The 27,313-nt window shown below is 40.7% G+C and overlaps 1 protein-coding gene across 1 annotated transcript in view; it reads right to left on the bottom strand.

Annotated features, from left to right (window-relative positions):
* The window catches only part of GRIK3 (glutamate ionotropic receptor kainate type subunit 3), a 929,711-nt gene that overhangs the window by 259,496 nt on the left and 642,902 nt on the right, over window positions 1-27,313 (bottom strand). The window contains exon 8 of the mRNA XM_073615535.1: window positions 21,061-21,168. Within this exon, the coding sequence (XP_073471636.1) occupies window positions 21,061-21,168 (108 nt within the window). The remainder of the gene's footprint in view (window positions 1-21,060; window positions 21,169-27,313) is intronic.

Genomic DNA, 27,313 nt, shown 5'->3' with positions numbered 1-27,313 from the left:
GGATTACAACGGACATCCCCCTTCCACATCTCAATTAGATTCGGGGGGGGGGGGTATTTTGTAGTCCTGCATGGGAGACCTAAAGCAGAAATTATATATAGTATTTTAGTGCAGCAAAAGCTTTGTTTATCACTTCAAACAGAAAAAAATGAGCACATGGGATCTCTGGCAGGATCAACAGGTAAATTTCTGTATATGCAGCATTTTTAGAGAGACAAAACATAGAAAAATGTGTAAGTATTGCAGAGATGAACTGAAGTGTGCTTTTAGATTACCAAATGAGAATAATGGAAAAAATCCTGAGAAAAATATATGCAATCACCACATCTAAGGACTTGTAAGCTGACATACCTGGGCATTTTTTCTCAGAGTATAGGTGTAGGTACTCCTTCCTTTGACCTCTTGTCTCCGACCACTACCCCCCTCCAAGCACTGTGCCTTGGTTTGAACCCCTAACCACCTTCCAGTTCCACCCCTTTTACAGAATACAGAACAAATCATTTTCAGTGCTAAGTAACTTGTATGGAATTTGTTAATGATAGCAAGAAAAGCAGTACAATAGATTCCTTGCAATCAGCAACAATACACCCCCCCAGCAACAATAGATTCCCCAACAACAATAGGTCACCGCCAGCAACAATAGATCCATCCCTGAAAAGTAGACTCCCAGTGACAAAAGATCCCAGCAGCCAGCATCAATACACCCCAGCACTCCTTGCCATTACATACATTCAGTGCAAGAGGTGCCAGAACCCCCCCCCCCCAACACCCCCCCCCCCTGTTCCCACTGAAAAAAAGCCCTGTGACATACTACTGTATATGGAAACTTTTTGTTTTTGGATTTAGATACACTTTAAAAACAAAATGCTGTTGTGTATTTTGAGGAAAGTCTATGTGGTCAGAGGACAGAGAGTGCTCTTTGATGATACCCTTGAAAAGTTAGGGTAACTTTCTTTAGCACAGCACTGATATTCATTCTCTTAAATATCAAAATTCTAAAATAGTTTGAGTTGTGCTCCCAAAAAATAACAATTAGGGGATACCCCATTACTCAGATCTTATTCATCTGCTGAGTGCTGCTACAGCTTCTAGGATCATATTAAAATTCTTGTTTCCATGTTTCTGATCAAAACACAAACATCAAAGATTATAGCTTTTCACTGCAGATATGTATGTAGTGCTACTCCCAGAGGAGCCGCTTAAATATGTTTGGTTCCGTACTCTGCCTCTCAACCCTAAGAACATTCTCAGCCCTTCGGCACACCTGGCAATAGTGTAAGTGCAAGGACCAACGAGAAACACACACGTTATGATAAAACACAGAAATTGTCTTTACTGCAATATTTCTGTGGAAAAGAGTAACAAACAGTAACCATATATATTCAAGTAATGCAATTGGAGAGCAATAACAGAGATTAAGAGCAATATAGCTCAATACCATATTTGGCTGCTTTTAGGGGATTCAAAACCTGAGAATAACCCCAAGAGCAATGTCAAACACTTCAATAACAATAAATCACAATATGGTAATCTGTACTAGATTGGTTACCTTTACTCAGGTCAGCTCTATGAGTCCAGGCAGGAGGAGAGCAGAGGAATGACCCTCTTATGTCAGGCCTCTCTCTTCTGTCCCCTGACACCACAGGCCCAACTTTGAACACTATTCAAATCAACATGTAATAGCTTAACTTACAAGATAAACCGTCCCACACACACCCACTGCATATACAGAACCCTGAATATGTGTGTGCGGGTCCATATGGCACTAGTAGCTTCAGTCCTTTTGAAGAAAAGATAAGACTTTGTGTCTTCAGCTATCCACTTTCGTTGGTGCACAACAGGGCCAAACAATAACAGCAATAACAGGGCCAAACAATACAACTGGCCTGGATTATCAAGTGAGGAAGGCAGGATCTTTCTCAGCAAGGTGAAAGGACAATGGTGTCTGTATACAGTGTCCCTTGGAATGGATGACCTTATCCTTTAGTCCTGTGGCACTACAAGTGTCAGCAAGATGACTAACAGCAATGATGTCTGTATCAGTTTCCATTTAACTTTTTCTGTGGTGCAGTGTCCTTGTTTCCTGCAAATGGGCAAAAGCCCCCTCACCCAATCCTGTGGTGAAGGCCCAAACAAACATCCTGGAACAAGCAGGCTCTCCTGGTGACCCGACTGGTCACCTCACACTGGAACGCTTCACCGTCAGTGCAGGTGCGCCTGGATGTGCACCTGGGATCCCCCTCTCTCAGGCTGGATGTCCCAACTGGCAGCAGAGGCCTAAATCGCATGGTGAAATAACCTAGGAGGCAGTACCTCTCCCTTAGGTCTGATCTCTTCCTCCGCCTTGAGCTGTATCAATCCCCTCAGATAAGGAGGATGGAGTCTTTAGTTTCCTGCTTCCTAGAGCAGGCTGGCTCTTATTTTTCTGTCCCCATAGAAAGCTATGGGGCCATTTTAGATGGGGACTATAGATTCCAGAATCCTTTGCAGCAGCTGCTTGATAAAGTCTTTCTAAATTGCTCCTGTAATTTTTCCTATCATTGGCTCTCCTCCTCCTGCCAATAGGGACACAGGGGAGGAATGCAGAGTGAGCAGCCCTGTGTGTTTGTGTGTGTCTCTATGTGGAGAAAAAAAGGAAGGGGGGAAATATCCCTCTCAGAAACTGACAGGCACTTTTCTCCATCACAGAAGAATCTTGGCCAGCTTGTCCAGGCAGCGGGATATGCATGACACCCGCTACATGTAGTTTGCTTTTTTTTTAAAGTAAGGATTACTATGTGGTTGTATACCTCTAAAATGAAAAATGAGCAAAGCATATCATTCTGTAGTGTGTACTTGCTTTGATTTAAGAGCCTATGCCAACACCAGACACTCCTTGGCGGTGGCCCCGTCCCCCTACCAGCACACAACAGGTGAAATACAGCCTCAGCTGTGCATGCTTCCCTCTGAGATTGTGTAAAGGGGGTGTGTCATTTACACTCAGCTTTCCTCTCTGTGATAAGCAGAGTGAGACTTTGGATCCACACCCCCTGCTTCTGGAAGCTCAAAAATGCAAATGTAAAATGTGTGCTTTAAGAGGCTGTACAAGGAGTAAAACAGATACAGCCCATGAAGGTGGATTTGTTTAATTTCAATGTATTCCTTTAGGCTAGTCGCTTCACTAGGTATATGTAAAGGTTTACAACCACTTTAAACAAAACGATAGCACTAAAGATAGTGCATAATATAGCAGGATCCCACTTCTATAATACAAATTGCTGTGTTTTATCATACTTGAGTTTTATGCTGGCCATATGCTATTCAATTACAGATTTGAGAAAGACTGAGGGCTATCTTTGATTAGTATACAATAACATGTAAAAGAACATTACATGTCAGACATTGGTAGTATAGTTTGGTCTACAGTAGGAAGCATAGCTTCTGTTATCACCACAAGAAGAAGAATTTCCCAGGTCCTTCAGGGCAGCCTAGGCCATTTTAGACTTTTCTGTCTTTTCCATTTAGGTCCAGTTTTTCAAACTGATATCTAAAAAAACAATTTACATATAAATAACAACTCAACATCTAAGCTCTTGCATCTAAACTGGCCCCATGCTCAGCATTATTTAAAAAGAAACAGCTGTATTTCTGGGGAAAAGAGGGAAAATGTTAACTGGATGTCAGGGCCTGGATCAATTGCTAGTGGCACTGTGGTTCCCTGAGTGGAGTGTTGTAGTTCTGGTGTCCACAAGTAGGTGTCTTCCAGATGCCAGCAGATCCCAGTAATCAGTTGCCAGCTGGTGCTGGTTGCTGGGAGGGTATTTAGTTCCTCCTCTAATGTTCCCCTGGGCTTCAGTGTTTTGCCCTGCTAGCAAGCCACTGCTTGTGGTTTAATCCTGAACCTGATTTCTGTCTGTTCCTGTCTGTATTGTACCTCATATCTGCTCCCGTTGTTTCTGATACCAGTCCTGTTCCCCCTTTTCCATACATCTACAGTTTTACTCTGTGATCTGTGTTCCCCACTTTGTATATATTGTATATAGAGTTAGTCCTTAGTTAGGCTTTCTGTTACTTAGTTAGGTTGTTTGTTAGGTATTTTTGTCAGTTGGTTATGGTTTGCTTGTATTTGTAGGGTTTCTGTGTATTTTAGTTGCTGGTGTTTGGATTTACTGTTAATAAATTTGCTTAAATCATACAGTATATAGTCTGGTCTCAGTTTCCTAAGTGTAGCTATGCAGATCTGGCCATCCCTGCAGTCAGTATCCCTGACACTGGGTATGCTAAACTGTTAAGTTTTATACTAGTCTAATGGGCCAGCAGAATTTCAATTAATTTTAGATATAAGGCCTTGTTTACATTTGCAATTGGGGGTGGTAAAACACACAACTGAGCCACATTTTTTAAGACCCCAAAATCCTCCCCATAAGATGCATATGGAACGAATGGGGGAGTACATATGCTGTGGAAAAAAATTATCCCCACTGTCAGATATGTTCAGCAGCTGGTACTTGGATGGAATGGGGCAATGCCACAACTTCCCCTCAACCACATGCAATGGACATGATTGCGGTGTAGTGGTGCAGGTTTTTGGGGGATAAAACAGGCAGTGAGGCGGCAACACAACGTGCCATTATAGACCTTCTTCTTTTTTTTCTATCCTCTTTTCTCAAGACAAGATGCATGTTTATTTGTGTGCACATCCTTGTGCTTTTACGAATCTGTTTGCTTTACATGATTAAATATTTATCTTCTGGAACTCCACAGTCTTCCTGAGTTGTGTAATTGACACAAGGGTTAAACCAGGGTCTTCTTAGTAGCATATCCCCACTTTTGTGGGATTGCCTATTGACTGAAGGATAAAGACACTGATCTTTGCCACAGATACCAGAAAAGCTCATACTGACTCTATATGTAGATTAAAAGGATAAAAAAAAAACAGCAGACCAAAGCACCAGAGTAATAATAACCAACCAGGACAAGGAAGACAATATAATCTGACAGGGATAAATGATGTCTATAGAGACAATAAACCTGGGTCATATTACTTTTTCTTTAACATACAGTCAGTGCCAGTACATACAGTAGGCTGTTTTGTGTGTCCCTGGAAACCATAAATGCTGTCAAGTATAAAGATTATAATAAAAAGAAACACCCGGGGCTTTATTTATTAACAATGTTTTGTAGTGACCTACAGCAACCAATTGTAGATCAGCTTATATTAGTGTGCCTATACTAAGCTGCTAAAACAAAGCTAGTTGCTATGAGATATAGCTCATCTTTTGTTATTTGCACTGCGTTATTAAATAAAATTCTCAGACTTTCATGTTTTGATGAAAAACTGATAGAATTAGAACTAAGGAAGTCTCCAGAAAGATTACCGGTACCTGGTCAAACGTTATATAAAGATTTATAATTTGCTAGAAAGAGTTTCTACTTAAAATGAGTTGAATCATTGCTCATGGGATGACTCTGTTATGAAAGTAGAAGGAGGCTTAGTGCTTCAGAACTTTGAGATTTGATTGGTCCATACTCAAACCATGATTTATGATGCTATATAAGAGAAAGCAACCAGTGACAGCTCCCCTAATAAGATGGGGAACTCAGGGACATATTCTACAGAAAGCTTAGTCATGCATGCAAAACCTGGAGAAAGACAATTCTCTTTCTTTTTGTCCCTACAGATACTACACATTTCATTAAAAGCTGGCAACATCAAGAAAAATCAATTGCAAATCACTTCTTGCCTTAAGGCCCAAGGTGAGCATAGTAGCCTGTGGACAGGGAGCACCATGGGATATCAGACTTTTCGATGTAAAAGACTGCTCTGTCACAAGCATTCAATAAATCAGCACTCCAAACACAAAGACACACATCTGCCTCTCACCAAGCTCAGGCCCGTTGCTCTCAAGCTGTGAAACCACATCTTTAATCTGCAGTCTCACATGAAAGACTGGAAGTAAATTCTGGGAAGTGACTTTGTGGCTTGTAAGATAAGCACCATGGGTTCCAAAAATAGCCAGGAACTTGATTTAAGAGATTTGAGATACAGTCTCACTTTACAATAATTAATTACTTTCCAAGTAAATAATCAACAAACAACAAAGCGATGTGAAAAAAAAACTAAAATAGTTGAATATTTCATATGCAAAAAAAGATTTTAATGAAGCACTAGACCAAAAAAAAAGGAACGTACACAAGGTTTTACATTCACACACAAGGGTTGATTTACTAAAACTTGAGAGTGCAAAATCTAGTGTAGCTGTGCATGGTTGCAAATCAGCTTCTAACTTTAGCTTGTTCAAAAAACTGAAAGCCGATTGGTTTCTATGCAGAGCTGCACCAGATTTTGCACTCTTCAGTTTTAGTTAACCTCCCTGGTGGTATTCTGGATCGGGGTGGATTTTCAATACCAAAAGCGGTAACCCCGAGCCAGACTCGGGATTGCATCGCAGGATCTAGGAAGAGTTTACTTACCTTGTGCCCTGGATCCTGCGATGTCTCCCCGCTGTGATCGGCGAGCCGCCCTGTATCGCTCGATTCACAGTGCCAAGCTGCGTTCCCTGCGAGCATTGCGACGCATGAGGACAGAGTTTGGCAGCAAAGTAAAACACACACTATACATACAGTATACTGTAATCTTACAGATTACATTACTGCATCAAATAATTTCACATCCCCTTTGTCCCTAGTGGTCTGCCCAGTGTCCCGCATGCAGTTTTATATTATAAAAACTGTTCTTTCTGCCTGGAAACTGGAGATTATCCATAGAAACCAAAACTGTCCCTTTACATCAAAAGTGGCTTTAGACCAGCTAGAAAACAGCAATAATAAATTAGAATCACTCGCAGAATTGAGTGATAGTGATTTGTGGGGATATCCGTCACCAAACACCTAAAAGTAACGAAAGCGACAATTCTGCAACTGAGCAAATTTCAGTGTTTTTGATTTGATTACATTATTGAATAATTTTTATTATTATTATATTATTATTTGTTATAATTATTTATAGCTATTTATTATATTATAATTTTTTATTTCATTTTTCAAACTTTATCATACCCGGGATGTCTACTAGACTCTTGTTTGGACAGATTTAAGTGAATTATTCCTAAGAATTTCAGGCCTACAATATAAAACACCAAATTTCTGTGCAAAATAATGGTACCGCTTTCAGCATCAAAAATTCGAAATAATAATACCGCTAGGGAAGTTAATCAACCCCACAGACTCACACACACACACACACACACACACACACACACATACAACTACAAGAAGCTAAAATACATAAATAAAGCACATAAATAGGAACTGTTTTTACCTGCAATGTTATGCTCAAATTGAAAAAATCAAGACACCCTTGCCAGATAGCATGCCCGGCTCCTTCACCAGCACAGAGGGCAAGTATATCAAACTGCACCCCCCGCTCCCCCCACGACTAATGCTTGATGTAAAATAGATGTACTGTCCTGCACCCATTCTCCACCCGCTTGCTCCAGCTGCCCATGCTTGGCATTAAGTGCATGCTACACATGGCCAATCACCTGTGTTCTTGCAGCTAGAAAGTATTTGCACATGCAATGTGTTTTTTCTTGTGCCAGCTGTGGGCAGATAAGGTGGAGAGTGGGCATGTAGGAGCATGCTGAGACAGCCCACTGGTTGCTAGACACTTATCTGGAGCATGCCCTGTGTGGCCCCCCCTATACCAATACACCCAGGGTGGCTTCCCCTCCTGCCCGCCCCTTGTCCTAGCCCTGCAGCTGACTAACTGGCCAATGAAACAACAGTAGCATGCTCATAACATCATCATTCTGCTTTCACCTCCTCTTCATGTTCCCTGTAACATGTGCACTGCAGCACAACCTGATTTGATGCTTACACTATCTGTAAGTTCTCAGGAGCAGCGCCCCCCTAATCCTCTTGTACTGAATTGTATTGTTTCTGTATTGTCGCCCTTTATATTGTAAAGCGCTGCACAAACTGTTGGAGCTATATAAATCCTATATAATACTACTAATAAAAAGTGCTAGTTCTCCATCGACTGAGTGCTGCAGTGCAGAGGATTATGGAGTATTAAGCTAATTGTACTTAAAAATAACTTTAATGATTTTTATAAATGCGCTACTGCATTGATTGATTTGTTTTATATCTGACTGGAGTTCAACTTTAACCAAATGCCGAACACGCTATATCCCAATGACGACTAAAGCACGACCATACAGTTCTGGGAGAATGTCATATGATGTCCTCCCATGATCACGCCGACCACACGCCCATGGCGGTGTGTGGGCAGCAAGCTCTGTGATCCCTCTGTGCTTGGGACACAGCTGATCACCAATGAGCGGCTTTTTACCACATGATCAGCTGTGTCCAATCATAGCTGATCACGATGTAAACACCAGCCGGTTATCGGCATTCCTTTCCTCATGCTGTCAGCATGAGGAGAGGAGAGACAATAACTGGCTTGTGTAGAAGGGACATCTACACTGATAAACAGGGCACTGATTATCAGTTTCCTGATTATCAGCGCAGTCCCAACAGTGCTAACCAGTACTGCCTATCAGTGCCCATCAGTGCCTCCTCATCAGTGTCACCTATCAGTCCTGCCTATCAGTGCCTCCTCATCTGTGCCCACCAGTGCCACCTCAACAGTGTCCATCAGTTCAGCCTATCAGTGTCCATCAGTAAAGGCGAAAAATTACCCGTTTGCAAAATGTTATAACAAACTATGAAAAACTTTCTTTTGTTTTTAATTGTTGGTATTTTTTCGTGTATTTAGCAAAAAAAAATTTTAAATCCAAGTGGTGACTAAATACCACCAAAAGAAGGCTCTATTTGTGTGAAAAAACGATAAAAATTTAATTTGGGTTTAGTATGGCATGACTGCGCAATTGTCATTCAAAGTGTGACAGCACTGAAAGCTTAAAATTGGCTTGGGCAGAAAGTGGGTAAAAGAGCCCAGTAGACAATTGGTTAAAAGTATCAATTCCTATGTAGAAATACAATGCTTAACATTAATGTGACTGTCATGCAATGTATTGCTGTCTGTTAGAAGGATGTGTAATAACTTTAGTAATAACTCACAGATTTTATGCAAATATCACTTTTCATTCTAAAACCAAAAGTGACATAATTCTGCTATACATATTAGTGCCAGAAGCAGGATTTTATAATTCCTTGAGTCTGAGCTGTCCAAGAGCGCCAAGGTTCAGTGGAAGAAACTGATTTAATGGCCTGGCCCTAATATGTTTTAGGCTGACATACAGGTATAGTTGCTAGATGAAAAACTAAGGACCTTAGAGTGGATACATAATTTTATTCCATTCTTATTTTTAAAAGAGAAGTATGTTTTTTTTTTTCTATTTCCTATTCATACTTACCTATGTGGATGCAGTATCAGACTGATTCAGCTGTCCCCGGCATCTCTTCACTCAGAATCAAGCCACCGAACATTGCCAATGCCTCGGTTTTTACAGATCCCCGAGAGGAGAGCTGCTGACTGTCAGTCAGCGTCTCTCCTCTCTGCTTCTCCACGCTCATTGGAGCTCTGAGCTGTGGAGGGGCAGGGATCAAGGCAGCTGGCGGATCCAGACTTGGGAAGTCGGAACGATGCAATGCCTCGACTGATGGCAATGATGTCAGTGGAGAGTGGTCATCAGACCACTCTCTGCTGAAAATAGGTTACAGGAGTGCAAAACTAATTGCACTCCTGTGAACCAAAAGGAAAAAAAAACTCAAGTTGGATTTCTCCTTTAAGAAAGATTAACCGCTTGCCGACCAGCTGCCGCAGTTTTATTGTGGCAACATGGCTCGGCTGCGCGAATCGCCGTCATGTTACATCGATTTCAATTTTGGCCACTAGGTTTTTTTCAAAATTGATGCTTTTTTTTGTTTATAGCGCAAAAAAAAAAAAACGTAGAGGTGATCAAATACCACCAAAAGAAAGCTCTGTTTGTGGGAAAAAAAGGACGTCAATTTTGTTTGGGTGCAACGTTGCATGACCGCGCAATTGTCAGTTAAATCGACGCAATGCTGAATCACAAAAAATGCTCTGGTCAGGAAGGGGGTAAAATCTTCCGGGGCTGAAGCGGTTAATACTGTAATATACCATATATAGAGGGGTTTGTACTACCAAATTCATTTCTGAAAGTCTAAAAAGGGAACAATTGTTCATTACACCAATCACCCAGTAAATACACCCAGTTTCTGTTTATCTTAGACGCATTTTGTAATTCTCATTCAAATATGTATTTTGTGTTGCAATTAAATCACTGCACACCTTTAATAACATTACTTCTAATGTTGAATTGTGACTGCTTAAAAATTTGCTATGCTAAATACTGCTTTTTAGCAAAAACATACAGTTTCGTTATGAACAACTATTCCTGGTCATCAGCTGCTACAGAAAATATTCACTTCCATTCAATCAACATGTAAATGAATTCAATACACAATACTAGTTCTTCCCCTTGGGGATAGAAACGTATACTTCCTCTCTAAAAAAAGAAGCCTCACCCAAAAATGTCACATGCACACCTCTTTAGATATATTAATGAGGGAGGTACTTTTAATATAAACAGAACATTATGTAATTGCCTTTAAGATGAAGTGGTTAATATAAGAATAAAAGGATAAGAGAAGAGTTCCAGGAATTAATTTTCTTGAAAGGAATATTTAACCACTTCCCATCCACACTCTGATATAAATGTCTTCTAAGCCATTGATTAATCTTTCAAGACCTTTGTAAATGGAAATGGAACTTGTGCCTGGATTAGCAGGTGATCAAGATGTCCTGAAGCCTCTGGTTCTGGAACAGTTGGCTGTACTGATCACTTCAGCTCTTGGGCTTTATAAATGTCACGCAGCACAGATTTGGTAGTGGAAAAAAAGCTAAAGACATCTCAAATTCTAATGTCACCATCAGAATGTCATATGGTGGTGTCGGGTCCTACTTGTATGGTGACTGCTGCCCTCCTTTTGCTTAATAACAGAGCTAAAGCATAAAAATATTTATGTTAAGGTGCATGTAAACCCTAACAAAGAACCCCTATTATGTGCTCCCTATGCTCTGTTACCATTTATACCACTGAAAGCGTTTTGTTAAAACCAATTGAGAGATGCAAACAAATGCCTGTTGATCATATCAGAAATTCAGACCTGTCCTGTATCTTGTGAACACTTCCTGTGTTAACTCAACAAGCAAAATAATTAGCCTTTTTAGTTTTTAATCTTGGGACTACAGAATGATTGTTCAAATTCTACCAATTTTTAATCTTTAAAACAAAATGATCAGTTTAGCAAATGGCAACTGGGCTGGGCTAACGCCACTCATTTGGGTGGGTTTATCAAATGCAAATAAACTGTGCACTTTGGAAGTGCAGTTGCACTATTTTTCCTGGTTTGCTTGTATATTGGATATATCGGATTTATCCCTCAATAGTTTTTCATTCCAGGCATCCAATATGCCTTCCATATGTCACTATTTCCTTCACACACACACACACACACACACACACAAACACATGTATGTATGTTTGTGTCCCATTATGTACTCTCCCTTTTATTTTTACTTTTATTTTCATTTTTACATCCTTCCATCATATTTTATTTCAGGCTTTTTTACCTTGTGGTACAGCTGGTACCCTTAGTCTTACTGTCATTGTCTAAGTTTATGCATGTCTGTTTTTTTTTATTTTCCTTGTTATTTATACATATTTTATCCAGAGAGTTGTTGTAATAAGCTTTGTGCTATATACTGGCATGTTTTAGCGCTCTTCTGTAGTGCGGCCCAGCTCCCGTCCCTGCTCTTGAACCTGTTTGCATATAAGCTCCCTCCTCTGGCTCTGCATCTATGGTTATGAAGAAGAAGCTAACGTGCATGCTCTGAAACGCGTTGCTGCCCCCTTTGACGTCATGTATGCGTAGCTGCGTTCCACGCTCGTCCCAACAGCGTGGCTGCCCTTCCTGCATCTCTACACACAGCTCTCCACCGCTGCCCAGTTGGATTACCATCTGCGGCTGTCACATCCTGAAGGGAACTCTCCCACTGGACATCATACACATACTGATGAGCCTGTATACTTTACACATCTTGTAAGTGTTTTTGATCTTGTTTGGTCAAGAATTAACAACTTGCCACCTGCCCACCGTCAAACAGAGGAGCGTTGCGGCACTCCTTCTGGGAAGACACTATATGACAGTGCCCCAGAACCCCCTGCTCTCGCGCGTTTGTGTGCGTGCGCACCACGTCAATTACAGCTGCACCATGTTCCTAGGACACATGGTGACCCTGATCTTGGTAAAAGCTGATGATGCAGCTCTTTAACCATGTGATCGGTTGTGTCGAATGTGGAAGTGCGGTTTATCAGCTCTCCTCACCTCACACTCACAGAGTGTGTGGTGAGGAGAGCCGGTCAGCAGCATCTCCTTGCAGTGGAGACCAGGACAGGTAAACAGGGCACTTATTATCAGTGCACTGATTTCAGTAAAGCCCCAGCAGTGGCCATCAGTGACACCAATTAGTGCCCATCCCATCAGTGACACCCATTAGTGATCATTAGTGATGGCAGTCAGTGCTGCCTTTCAGTGCCCATCAGTGCCTGCTCATCAGTGCTGTCCATCAATGCCCATCAGTGTCACCCATCAGTGCTGCCCATCAGTGCCGCCTATCCCTGCTGCCTATTAGTGCCCACCAATGCTACCTATCAGTGCCCACCAGTGCCACCTATCAGTGCCACCTATCAGTGCGGCATATTAGTGCCTCCTCATCAGTGCCACCTAATCAGTGCCACCTATCAGTGCGACATATTAGTGCCTCCTCATCAGTGCCACCTAATCAGTGCCCAGTAAGCAAGTGGTAAAGTCTAGTTTGTACTGCACTTAGAACCACCTTCTTATTGCTTTTTTTTTTTGTTTTTTTGTAGGGATGTATCACATACATTTTTTTCTTCCTTGGCATACATTTTAACAAAGTTTTTTTTTTTACTTTTGGGCTTAACCAATCTGACTACCAAACAAATATCATATATAATCAGAAAATAAATAAAAAAATAAAATCTTTCTTTTTGGAAAGAGTAAAAATGCAAATGTTGTTTAGTGTAAACTTGACACTTATTCTGAAATACAACATGTTTTTCTGGAGAGACAAGGGTACAAGTGTTCCAGAGAGGAAATGTTTAATTTCAAAGACAATTATATAAAAATATAAGAATAAATTCCACAAAACTGCAATAATGAACCTGATGTTAACGGACGTTAATGGACCCGCCGCCCCAGTGTGAAAGTAGCCTTAGACATGGGATGTGGGTGTACTCTTTAGAATGGGAGAAGTCCTTACAAGAGGGACCATATATTTTTAAATTTAATGGTTGTATCTTTAAAGCAGAACTCTGGGCAAAAACTTTTTTCCATGTCCCTATTGCTGATCTCCTACCTTCACCAACTTTGCCATCCATGTTCTTCTGAGCTCTGTAGTTCCTCTGTAATAGGCTGCTGAACTTGCTGAAAAACTGTTATTGTCTGCTGACATTCTGTTTGTAAGAACACTGGCTTCTATCCCTCTCCTAAGCTCAGCCAGTGGTCTGACACACCCACTTGTAGTTCAATGCACCAGGACTTCTCTTTCCTGTAGTGGGCAGAGGGGTCTCACAGCCCCGGTCTTTGCCGCCCATGGAGGTGGTTTCCTCCTCCTCTTCTCTTCTCCCTTCTCCTCCTCTTCTCCCTGCCAGTCTCCGCCCCTCTACTCTGCCCCCCTCTCGCCCACTATCTCCGCACATAGCCTGATCGTTATCAAATGACCGGATGACACAACATGGATCTCTGGCTGTGACAAGTATTGTATGCGAGAACACTGATCACTGTAATCTCCCGCCAGCATTGTGATTGAGAGCACACTGTGCCAATCTGGCGGGAGATTACAGTGATCAGTGTTCTCACATACAATACTTGTCACAGCCAGAGATCCATGTTGTGTCATCCGGTCATCTGATAACAATCAGGCTATGCATTGGTAGGTCACTGATGAGCTGCATGGGGGGACCACTGATGAGCTGCACTGGGGGCCACTGATGAGCTGCACTGGGGGCTACTGATGAGCTGCACTGGGGGCCACTGATGAGCTGCACTGGGGGCTACTGATGAGCTGCACTGGGGGCCACTGATGAGCTACACTGGGGGCCACTGATGAGCTACACTGGGGGCCACAGATGAGCTGCACTGGGGGCCACTGATGAGCTACACTGGGGGCCACTGATGAGCTGCACTGGGGGCTACTGATGAGCTGCACTGGGGGCCACTGATGAGCTACACTGGGGGCCACTGATGAGCTACACTGGGGGCCACTGATGAGCTACACTGGGGGCCACTGATGAGCTACACTGGGGGCTACTGATGAGCTGCACTGGAGGCTACTGATGAGCTGCACTGGGGGGGCCACTGATGAGCTACACTGGGGGCCACTGATGAGCTACACTGGGGGCCACTGATGAGCTACACTGGGGGCCACTGATGAACTACACTGGGGGCTCATCAGTGGCTCATTCTAACTGATTACTGTTAGAACGATTTCAAAACTGTAGCAGGAGCAATATTTCTAATACTGAATTACAGCAGAGTACAATGTGTATATTATATAGTTATAGGATGTGTCTACAGTTCAGTAATGATTACATAAAGTAATTAAGGACAATATGAGTATGTCCTGTTGTGGCTGGAGGGGTGAGAACAGACATGCTTTACATTTATAAGTGGGTGTAACCTATCATACCGTGTGTTATGTTTGGCTTGCTGGCTGCAGAATGAGGGGTGTGATTTATGTTGAAGTGGTCGAGTTCACATTTACATGTACAAGCCTAATGTACCTCCCACATTATAACTTGCAAAGCATGATAGAAAATGTAGTCTGATTACAGTGTAAAGAGAGGAGAGAGGATATTATGTAATCCCTGTTCTAAGAGCTCCTCCCTGCCAGAAAAGATGATGCATTTTTTGAATCACAGACTTCCTGAAAATTCAATCAGACATATCTCTTAAACGGTAAGAAATTTCACAAATGCAATAACTGTTTAGTGTTTTGTGTGGGGGGTGTACTAATGGGCAATTGTTTGAAAATCCCGGAGTCCTGCTTTAAGAAAACTGGTAAGGTTTTCAATATATTCTATATCATGAATTTTACAGGATGATTGCCGCAGAGTGGGAGGCGAAGAGGATTTCCAAAGAACTGGAATACAGGATCAGGCCGCATTAACCATATATATAATGATAGAATTTTTGTATGTTTTAAGAGGAATGTCAATATGGTGTATAAGGAAAAAACTTGGGCCTTTAGGAATTAGATTAAATTATGAAGATAGGGTCCAGAAAATATGCAGTAAGCCTGTTTATGGTAAGTCCGTTTATTGTATATGGGTATGGCTTTTGTACAAATATTGTGCCTTTTTTCCTGTGGTTCCTTTAACACATTTTCTTCTTTGTCATTTGTTTTTATTTATACTTACCCGTATTTATCGGCCTATAACACGCACTTTTTTCCCCTGAAAATCAGGGGAAAATCGTGGGTGCGTGTTATAGGCCGATCCCCGCCGATTTCTGTGTCATCGGAGCGATCGCGGCAATTGCCGCGGTCGCCGCCGACATACACAGCCGTGGGTAGATTAAAAAATGGCGCAGAGACTGCAGGGAGCCGAGATACACATACTCAAGTGTTCTCGGCTTTTTCCGGCGCCGCCGTCACGCCCAGTCCCGCCCCTGGACCTGTGTAATGTCCATCATAGGGCGGGACTGGGCGTGACTGTGAGCGGCGCCGAAAAAAGCAGAGAACACTCGGGTATGTGTATCTCGGCTCTTGTCGGATCCGAGATACACATACCCGAGTGTGCTCGGCTTTTTTCGGCGCCGCTCACAGTCACGCCCAGTCCCGCCCTATGATGGACATAACACAGGTCCAGGGGCGGGACTGGGCGTGACGGCGGCGCCGGAAAAAGCCGAGAACACTTCAGTATGTGTATCTCAGCTCCCTGCAGTCTCGGCGCCATTTTTTGAATCTACACCGAGTGCACAAAGCTGCACTGACATGGCTGGACTGGGGCAGACCTGCACTAACGAAGCTGCACTGGGGCAAGGCTGCACTGAGGCAAGGCTGCACTGGGGCAAAGCTTCACTGGCAAGGCTGCACTGGGGCAAAGCTTCACTGACAAGGCTGCACTGGGGCAAAGCTGCACTGACAAGGCTGCACTGGGGCAAAGCTGCACTGACAAGGCTGCACTGGGGCAAAGCTGCACTGACAAGGCTGCACTGACAAAGCTGCACTGACACTGAAAAGGCTGCAGATGGACAGATAAGGCTGCATTGATGGGCATTTTAATGTAAGTTTTTTTTTCCTTAAACTTCCCTCCTAAAAATTTTTTTTCCTTAAAATTCTCTCCTAAACTTGGGGTGCGTGTTATACGCCAGCGCGTGTTATACGCCGATAAATACGGTATTTCTATATACACACTTTTATGATATGTATTTATTATTTTTTAAAGTCCATGCACATATGAAAAGTAGGTGTCTGTATTTTATTTCACATTGTGTTATAGAAGGACTCTTAGTAGACCTATCCCCGGACTATCTTTTATTTGGACTGGCACACTTACTTGATTTTCACAATTCCATTTGTGGTTGATTTACACAGTTGTTCACTAATTGTTTTTTGCATATTTGCACCATTTTTAATTAGCACAGGACTTACATTTACTGTTTAGTATATTGACTACCATATACTGTGTAATCTGCTTTTTCTTGAGACACTTTTTATTTTTAAAACCATAAATGTGGTTCTTATGTTTTTTTTCACTGATATGTTAATAAATGCAATGACATACTGTACTTTCTGAAACCCAGTCTGTGTGGACAGTATATATGAAAAGGACAGGGGTGAACAACAAACATGTTATGGGCAGACTGTTTTTAATTGTGCCTTTAGTATGTTCATCTGTTCCCCCCTACCCCTGCTGTCCACTCTTCCTCATCCCCATATGTCCCCAAAAACAAACCACTTGCTATAGGGGTAGAAGTGCAGGCTTAATCTCAAGCCGGGTCGTGTGCATCCATAGACACATATAGCCCAGCTCGGCCCCATTCCACAACTCTCTCATAGGATTTAGCTGACAGCAGCAGATGCCAATGACTCTCACTGCTGCTGAGTCTTCTAAAGAGAAGCAAGAGAAGGGAAAAGAGCTGCTGCAGATGGATACAGCACTATATTGGAATCAGGTTCCCATTTTAGCTAACTTTCTCATAATTTTGAACTTTTAAAAAAAGCAGATCAAATACTGCCATTGTGAATTTAAACATTGACACAATGCAGACCTGGACTGATAACCTGGAAATTCTGGCATTTGTTAGAAGGTGGCAAGCATTTGTGTGCTGGAATATACTCACATGGTCTTTAACCACTTGACCCCTGGAAGATTTACCCCCTTCATGGCCAGGCCATTTTTTTTTATCCGCCACTACATTACTTTAACTGACAATTGCACATTTGTGCAACACTGTACCCAAATAAAATGTTTGTCCTTTTTTCCCATAAATAGAGCTTTCTTTTGGTGGTATTTGATCACCTCTGCAGTTTTAATTTCTTGCGCTATAAACAAAAAATGACCAACAATTTTCTGCTATAAACATACCCAATAAAAAAATATAAAAATCCTAATTTCTTCATCAATTTAGGTCAATATGTATTCTGCTACATATTTTTGGTAAAAAAATCCCAATAAGCGAATATCAATTGGTTTGCGCAAAAGTGAAAGCGTCTGCAAACTATGGGATATTTTTATTTATTTTTTTTTTTATTTTTACTAGTAATGGCAGCGATCAGCAACTTATAGCAGAACATAAAAGTCCAAAGTGAATAAAAAAACATCTATGGAAGGTCTATTAAAGTTCAAAATAAAGTGAAAATGTCTTTCCTGGATAAACCTAGGATGAATCTTGAAAATACAGTCAAAATGGTAAAGTGTTCACCAGATTCGATGGACACACGTACCGTATAGCACGTGGGTCAAACAGGCACTCTTGAGGGAATGACCTCAAACAGAACTCTCGCCACTGGAACAATGGTAAGAAAGAATGGGGACTGTCAGGCATCCATTATGGACTCCAAAACATGCAATGAATCACATCAAATGGTGTGCATGAAAAACAAATGATCCGCACATAGTGTGATACTGTTTGACGTTTAATGGTAAAAAAAGGGAGTTTACACTTACAGCAAATCCGATAAAACAAGCTTGTAAATAAAATGGAGTATAGGCAACGATTCCAAGACCATCAACCGACATGTTTCGTCCTATTGGATATCATCTGACACCCCTTTTTTACCATTAAATGTCAAACAGTATCACACTATGTGTGGATCATTTGTTTTTCATGCACACCATTTGATGTGATTCATCGCATGTTTTGGAGACCATCATGGATGCCTGACAGTCCCCATTCTTTCTTACCATTGTTCCAGTGGCGGGAGTTCCTGTTTGAGGTTATTCCCTCAAGAGTGCCTGTTTGACCCACATGTTATACAGTGTCTATCGATTCTGGTAAGCGTGAACACTTTACCATTTTGACTGTATTTTCAAGATTCATCCCAGGAATATCCAAGAGAGACCTTTTCACTGTATTTTGAACTTTAATGGACCTTCCATAGATGTTTTTTTATTCACTTTGGACTTTTATGTTTTGGTTTTGTTCACATTCAATTTTGCATTGCCTACCTCACCTTATTTAGGTTCACACGCTATTTACTTGCTCACTTAGTGCCACACTTTTGTTTTTTGTTTCCCTTTTGCACTGTATGTCTAGTGACGTGTTGGCTGCTTATTTTGTTCTCTATGCGCAATTTTTTTCCTTTTTTACAGTGACTTATAGCAGGACTGCGATATTGCGGCATACAAATCGGACACCTAACTGACACTTTTGACACTTTTTGCGGACCAGTGACACTAATGCCCCGTACACACGGTCGGATTTTCTGATGGAAAATGTCCGATCGGAGCGTGTTGTCGGAAATTCCGACCGTGTGTGGGCTCCATCGGACATTTTCCATCGGATTTTCCGACACACAAAGTTGGAGAGCAGGATATAAAATTTTCCGACAACAAAATCCGTTGTCGGAAATTCTGATCGTGTGTACACAAATCCGACGGACAAAGTGCCACGCATGCTCAGAATAAATAAAGAGATGAAAGCTATTGGCCACTGCCCCGTTTATAGTCCCGACGTACGTGTTTTACGTCACCGCGTTCGGAACGATCGGATTTTCCGACAACTTTGTGTGATCGTGTGTATGCAAGACAAGTTTGAGCCAACATCCGTCGGAAAAAATCCATGGATTTTGTTGTCGGAATGTCCGAACAAAGTCCGACCGTGTGTACGCCCTATTATACAGTGATCGGTAATAAAAATATGCACTGTCACTGTACTAATGACACTGGTTGGGAGGGGGGTTAACATCAGGGGCGATCAAAGGGATAACTGTGTGCCTAGCCTGTGCTTACTCACTGTGTGGGATTTGACTAGGGGAAGGCACAGATCCTTGCTCCTGCTTTCTAGGAACACAGGAATAAATAACTTCCCTTCTGACAGAATGGTAATCTGCCTTGTTTACATAGGCAGATTGCCATTTTTCCTGTGTACTGTGTAAGGGGCGGGTGCCGGCGGACGACGAGTTTGTGATACCCGCCTCTGGGCTCTCGCTGTGTGTGATCACAGCAGGAGTGGGTCACCAGCAGCACGCGCTTCCCAAACCCAGAAGTGTCAGATCATGTTCTAGGTACATTTTCTGCACAGAGCAGCCGCCCTGCCGCAGTATATGTACAATGGGCGGTCTGCGAGTGGTTAAGTTATCTGAGTAATAAAGGACAGTTGCAGTTGACAAAATGAAAAAGCAACAATATAAGACCATGTCAACAACCTAAACAATTGCTCAATCCCTGCCCTCTCTTTATTTGCAGGCCATAGCCTTCTTCTCTTTAGGAACTGTCTGCCTACTTTCAGTGTTGGACTAACTCCTCCTCTTCTTTCTTCATCTCTATACATAAGGAGGGGGGTATTAAACCTAAAAACAATAATGTAATATATTGCAGATCACAAGTCCTTAAATAGGGTGGCTGCATTAGTTACCTTTTTGGCTTTTTTCCTTTATTTTTACCTGTTATCTGGACAGTAACACACTTCCTGTCCTAGGGTGTCTCCACTCTGGATGGAAGTGCACAGGAGACACCTTTGGACAGCAGCATTGTCAATCTGGGGAGAGGGTAGTATTAGATGCACTAGTATTAAATGCACTAGTATTAGATTTACTTGACTAACAAATTACAGCTGAAACTCCATCTAACAATTTCTATGCAGTTACAACAACAGCTTGTTTTTCTTTTTGAGAATAAAAGCTGATCATTGTAAGCAACCTTGCCAATGTTAAATGGTTTGTTTCAACCTTCTAACTGCCACTTTTTCTGGACAGTTTGGTCTGTTAATGGAAACAGAAAAATGACTTTTAACTGGCTGGATCACCAGGGGAAAATGCAAGTAGAAAAGCCTAAAACAGATCTAACAATTAGTAAGCTGCAATATAATATATTTTTGTTTTGGGTTTAATACCACTTTATAGAGAGTTACTAAATACAAAGGCTAATTTGTGAAAAGTGGGGCAGCTGCCCTTTTCAGCCAGTCAAATTATCTATTCTCTGCTAAAATAAGACATCAGACTGGCTGTTATAACCAAAAAATGTTGCTTTAGTTTTCTTTGTCCCATCTTTTCACTGACTTAATATCAGCTCATTATACATAGTTCTTCTGTAAGGTTATCTACTATGATGTACAGTGTTCCTGAATATATTCATGAAACAGAAATGAAACATAATGGCTTAATTAGGACAAAAATTATGTAATTATTAATATGCGATTACCATCTGTTTGACTGACCTGTTAGAAATAATGGTGTCAATGAGTTCTTAGTGACCTTGAAATGAAGGCTATAAAGAGGCTTCTTAACCATAGAACAAGGTAAGAAAGATATTCAAAGCAATGAATTAAATGTATACATACCTTTTCAAGACCATCTTCTTTCAGGCTGATGATATCTAGATCGAAATCTGTTCGTAGCCCACTGGTTTTGTTAAACACGATTCGTCCCGTGAGCCCTTCCCACTGGGCCTGTTGAAAAAAATAATATGATAATTAACGAGACTCATAAATCATCACTTGATACAGGAGTATGATGCTCAATTTAAATTACAGCTTTCACGGTAGTCTTTTCCTCCCTCTTTTCTCATCCAGTTCCCAAAACACCCTGGTTAATTATTAATGACTTCATTATTGCCTGTACTTTGATACTAACTCGATTTTCTGCTTGCACTCTCTAGTTTTTTTTTTTTTGTTTTTTTTAGGGGACCACCACAATTTGAAAAGGGAAAAATCTGGTACCAGTTTACTGTTATGTTACTTGTTATGCATACAGATGCTGTTTCTTTACATGCCTATTTAATGTTGTCCTTGAATGGGCAAACTATGGCTTGTTCTGAGTTCTTGAAATTCTAATAAAAATATTGAAACAGAAAAGAGAAAAATTACCGAAAACAAACAAAGTATGCAACAGCTTAGCGATGTGAAGTAGAGTATTTAGTCAAATTTGTTAGAAATTTTTAATTTCTCATATGGTATTAGTCAGAATGTGTGGTGTACAGCTTTTCTATACCTATGCTTTTCTACTAGAGAAGGAGCACACTATGTAGTAAATTTGGACAGCCCTATGCGTGAATACTTTATATAATTATAAATGTTGTATACAGATATACATTTTTATACAATAAGATATTAAGGATACACTCTAGGCAAATAACTAAATACATGTGTAAAAAATATACATATTAAGTTAAAGTTAAAATTAATATTAAGTTACAATCTAGGCAAATAACTAAATACATATGTATAAAAATATATATAGGAGCTTTTTTGCCTGCCCAATGATTTGTATTTTTACAAAAAAAAGTAGCAGCACATTTCCTCCTCTCCAGGCCCTCTCACGCCAATCAAACATAACCCAGACTTTCCACCAGGCATTGATGATTCTTTCCTTCATCAAATAGGATCCCAGACAAGGATGACAGCGGGAGATTTCTTCGCTAAGGAGAATATTAAACCGCTGTCCTCATTGAACTCCCAAGAAACGAATCACCAGATCCCTTTCTGGTCTTATATGCAACTCAGACATTTTCTTCTTGATCCCCAAACTAGGGCTGCATACTCAAGAAACCAATCACACTTTGAATCCCTTTGCTCTGCCACTGAACCACAAAGACACCTGATATCCACCATATACTTGAACCTCTTTCTCGAGCATACTCCTAAAACAAATATAGCTAGTGCAAAATGGGAAAAAGATCTTTCCATCCACCTCTCTGATAAGGAAAGGGAAAAGATATACTCTAACATACACAAAGGCTCCATTAATGTAACAACTCAAGAAAACGGATACAAGCTTTTCTCCAGATGGTACAAAACGCCTCTCAAGTTACACACCATTAATCCAGAGATCCCATCTAATTGTTGGAGATGTAATGACAAAAACGGATCACTCCTTCACATATGGTGGGACTGCCCTGCGATTTCTACCTTCTGGACTAAAGTTTTTCACCTCTCCTCCCAAATCACTGCACTTCAGCTAGATTTCTCTCCAGCACAAGCCCTCCTACACCACTCCTCCCTACCGATGAAATCTTATCACAAATCCCTAGCACTACATCTAATCAATGCTGCTAAACTCTGTATCCCAGTTCTCTGGAGATCTCCCAACCCACCCACAATCGCAGACTGGTTCAAAAGAGTAAACAAAATAGCTGAAATGGAGGAACTTGTACATCAAGCACAGGATTCCTATACTAAATACAGGAACACTTGGGCCTGTTGGCTACATTTCCGCACAACATCTGAATATACCCAATTAATCAGTCAGGAATTCTCCTCCAGCACACCATAAGACACATCATACATCCCAACTGTCTATAGTCCTCCCTATAGCCGTTCATGAAACAAAATTCAGGAGGCAACTATATCATTACGCATACAGAATTCACTTCAAAAGCTCTATTATGCTTTTCTTCCTGGGACTTAGTCCTTCTGTAAAGATATTTCCCGTTAGACCCATGGCTGAGCCAGGGACGGGAAATAACTTTCCCCTACCTTCCTTTTGTACTTCTCACTATATTTTGACCACCATTTAATCAAAACTTTGCTATGTTAGGTATCTATTGTTGTATGCTATGATTATATCTCTATCTACAGACATTACCCGACTTCTGGACACCATGCACCAGGATCAATTTCACACTCTCACACAGACATAGTAATTAACGATTATTCCAAACAAAATCCAACAAAAATCTCAGACTCATATACTAAGGCTATCATAGGCAATCTTTTTCGCCCTCAAAAATCAAAAATGTTTTACCTGCTTTAATATATATTCTTTATTTTTTCTGCCCACACTACTCTGTAATCCCATATATCCACACCCCAGATGTAATGTGTTTTTCAACAACTCCACAGTCGTAGATTTGAATTCTTGTTAAAATACAACGTTGTACTCTCTGGACTGTTCCCTCTGTATAACACTGTTATCATTTTATCTCAAACCTTGCTTTTGTGTACTACTTTTCTGTATGAATTTAACTTAATAAAGCTTTATTTGGAAAAAAAAAAAAAGTAGCAGCACACTGATGAGGTTATCCCTATGTTCGCTCAGCTATCTCCTTTTAGCAGCATGTTCCTTGTCAGCATGTTGAAAATGGAAGTGGTGAGTGTAACCTGAGTTACAAAGCTGCTCCATCCCTTAACAAGTTATAAAAAAAGAGAGTATCTCCCATGGGATATTGTTGCAGCAATTGAAATTCAAAACCAAGTATATTTTTTTATAAAAGTAAAAAAGTTTATTTGTACAATAGGATAAAATGTATTCTGTATACAGTTTAATTTCTGGTCTGATGTATGTTAAGGTTTCTTACATAAGTGGAGATAGCATGTATTGAATCTATTGTATAGCCACCAATCATTTCCCAACATGTTTCAACTAAATATAGTCTTCTTCAGGGGTCAGTAGTGTGTAATAGACATGAATGACCTGATATAAGACCAAAAAATGTCTGTAATGCGTCTCAAGGGTGCCGGGGTGGAAGTCGACTCAAAGACCCACAGAGGATCAAAGGTAGCCAGATAGAGGCAATCACAGCAAGCTCCACCATATGTACAGTATATCCAATATGTTGGTAGATGGACATATACAAAAATATGCAGATCCAAAGTGGGCGGGCATATAGAGATGAAAAGGTTGTGTTTAAAGATAAATAAGCCTTATGGAGTTCTCCAAAGAGACCGTCCTAGCAAGTGAGCCTGACCACTACCGACTCTTTTGCAAGCAGCACACCTTTTTATCCTTCAGTCCAGGGCTGCACTGGTCCTAATTCCTTTAGAATCCTACAGTTCTTTTCCCAAATGATCCCCCCAGTTAAACTATTTATGCAGAAAGATGTTTTGGTGAAACATTCTTCACAAAAGAACATTTGAAGTATAGGAAACAATAAACAGATGTACCACACAGGATCCCAAAGGGTTACAAGGTTGCAAAATGAACTGAAAAGATTTAAAACACAATTTCTCAGGGTAGTACTGCACAAGTAATTAGGGCAAAGTGTATAACCAGAAGTTGTGCTTCAAGTAGAAAGAGTAGGAAATGAGAGACATTAAGTAATTACTAGCAATTATTTTCCTTTTAAGTATGATTAACTACTTAATGTAGAATATCTGAAATATCTTATAACATAATGACCATTCATCCAAGCTTTTTTTTCCTCCACTTTGACAAACACCCCTTCTTTGTTGCTGGTCCCTTGTAGATCATCTTCTGAACCCCTTGGTCCTCTTTTCTCTTTTAATGTCTCTTTTGATTTCAGCATCTCTTACCAAAAAGATTCAATCTGAACAATAATCTAAATTTTAATTCAGAATCACATTAAAATCACTTACTATGGAATCATCAAGTCTTTATCAAGAAATTCCTGACATATTACAATATGGATAACCTATATAATTGTATTATTTTTCAACAAAATCTTAATCTTTTATCATTAAAACACTTTTCTTGAGCTCCAGACAAATAACTAAACCTAGGCTGAGAAGTGTTATCTGAGAAAGTGAAGTCATGAAGCATTTCTTCACCTCTAGTGACTGTAATAATGTAACTTTCCCAAGATAAGACACAACATTATGTGGCTGATCCATGTGAGATATTTATACACAGAGCAGAACAAAAACATTACAGCACATACACCAGGATTTACATGATTGTGACACCCAGGTGAAACATTTAATTTGACAAATGTAAGCTCATTTTAGATGATCTCTGAATAAACATGGCACCATCATTCTGGGAAGAGAGGAAGAGAGTGATAGTATATTTAGTATAACACATTGTGATAGGGATGCATTATACTCTGCATAATTAAGATGGGCCAGTTTGGCCAATGTAAGTATGCTTTTGTAATCAGCCTCTATGGAAGCCATAATCACTGTAGTAGCCCAAGCTACCATGAGAGTTTTGTTCCTCTGTGAAGGGGTGTGTCTTTTCCATCCAATCAGCTCTTACTGAGTCCTGCAGAGTGTAACTCATCTCTCTGCCCTCTGTTTTCTGAAAGTTTAGACAAGCTGTCTAAACTATGCACTCTGAATAGCTGTAGAGAAAAGAGAGCTGCAGATAAACAGGTACAACTTATGTAGGAGGTTTTTTTCATCTCTGTGTATTACCTGAGGCCAGTCACGTTACTGAGTATATGTAAGGGTTTGCAACCACTTTAATTAACATGCTTGAGAGATTACTTTAATCTGCACATAAGGTTTCACCCCAACTTCAAGGTGGCTGGGGACATTACATGGACATGACATTATTTGATCAATGATGTTAATGATGTCACCCAGGATCAGTTTCTTTTTTTTTTTTTTTTCAAAAGAGCTTTATTGTTATCAAGGAACGTAACATTAGGTCAAAGTAACACCCACGCAGGGGTGAAGGAGGGTTACAAAAAATTAGATGACAAAGGTCACGAAACGATCGAAATATGATCAATCAGCATAATGAAAGATAAGGTTTAAAGAAAACATATTGGAAGTATACATATATGGTGTACACTGTAGACCTCGGGAACAATCTGTGCCATGGGACATTGGGCCAATCCCGTCTAGGCCACCAAGGGTGAACCTGCACACCCACTGGGTAAAAACATATGTAACTTAGAACTGAATAGAAGTAAACTTTAAAAAGGCATTTAGTAATCCACAAAAGGGCAGGGCGCCCTACCTGAAGAACGTTGATAAAAAAAATCACCCTGTGAATAAAAGGTCGTATATGGAAGTAGAAGTTGAAGGAATGTTACGATCTTAATCCAAATTCACTATTAGTTAAGACTAATGGGGTGTATGAGAAAGGAGAAAGATAAGAGGGGAGAAGAAAGACAAGTTTAGAATGAAGGGAAGAAGCAGTCAGAAAGACGGAGGAGAGGGTCCAGTTGCAGCTACATTAATGGCTAGGCAATGAGGGGGTGATGTAACAGGATCAGTTTCTTGACTTGCAGGGAGTGTAGGGGACCTGTCATTGGGGCAGTGTTAGTGGCAAGAAAAAATCTTTGTAGATATCTGGAAGCACCCTTATCCTTATCCAGATTCAGATAGCCCTCTCCGCAGACCCTTACTTCTCTTTTTGGAACAGGATGTGGGGTGTGTTGCCTGAGATTGTTCAAGGATGGCAACATGCTTACTGCTAAGGCTGCATATATAGCATTGGAGTATCCACCAGCCCCCCTGTCCTATTGTTCTTTACATAACTTGACAAAATAATTTAATTATACATGGATTGCTATGATCTTATAAGAAAGTTGTCTGAGATTCCACAAGAAGGTGGGTGTGTTAAAAATAATTTGTACACAACCTGTGTCTCTGCAAAAGTTGTTGGAAACATAAAAGAGCTTTTTATTTTATATATACGGTATATACAGTGCTCAGCATAAATGAGTACACCCAAACAGGTTTGTCAGAAAACTTTTACTTTCCTTTCAGAATCAACATTTTCTATGGGACACTATACTACAAAATACTCCCACAAATGTGGGCTATTTGCATGCACCACATGGAAGAGAAATGTCACAAGGCCTGAGAAAGAAAATAATTTCTTTACACAAGAAAGGTGAAGGCTACAAGAAGATCAGAAAAGCTTTACTTATCAGTCAGAATACTGTAGCAAAAGTGATACAAAAAA

This window comes from Aquarana catesbeiana, linkage group LG02 (assembly GCF_042186555.1).
Source record: "Aquarana catesbeiana isolate 2022-GZ linkage group LG02, ASM4218655v1, whole genome shotgun sequence".
Lineage (NCBI taxonomy): Eukaryota > Metazoa > Chordata > Amphibia > Anura > Ranidae > Aquarana > Aquarana catesbeiana.
Note: the sequence above shows the minus strand (reverse complement) of the source record. Positions and strands in the feature narration are given on the sequence as shown.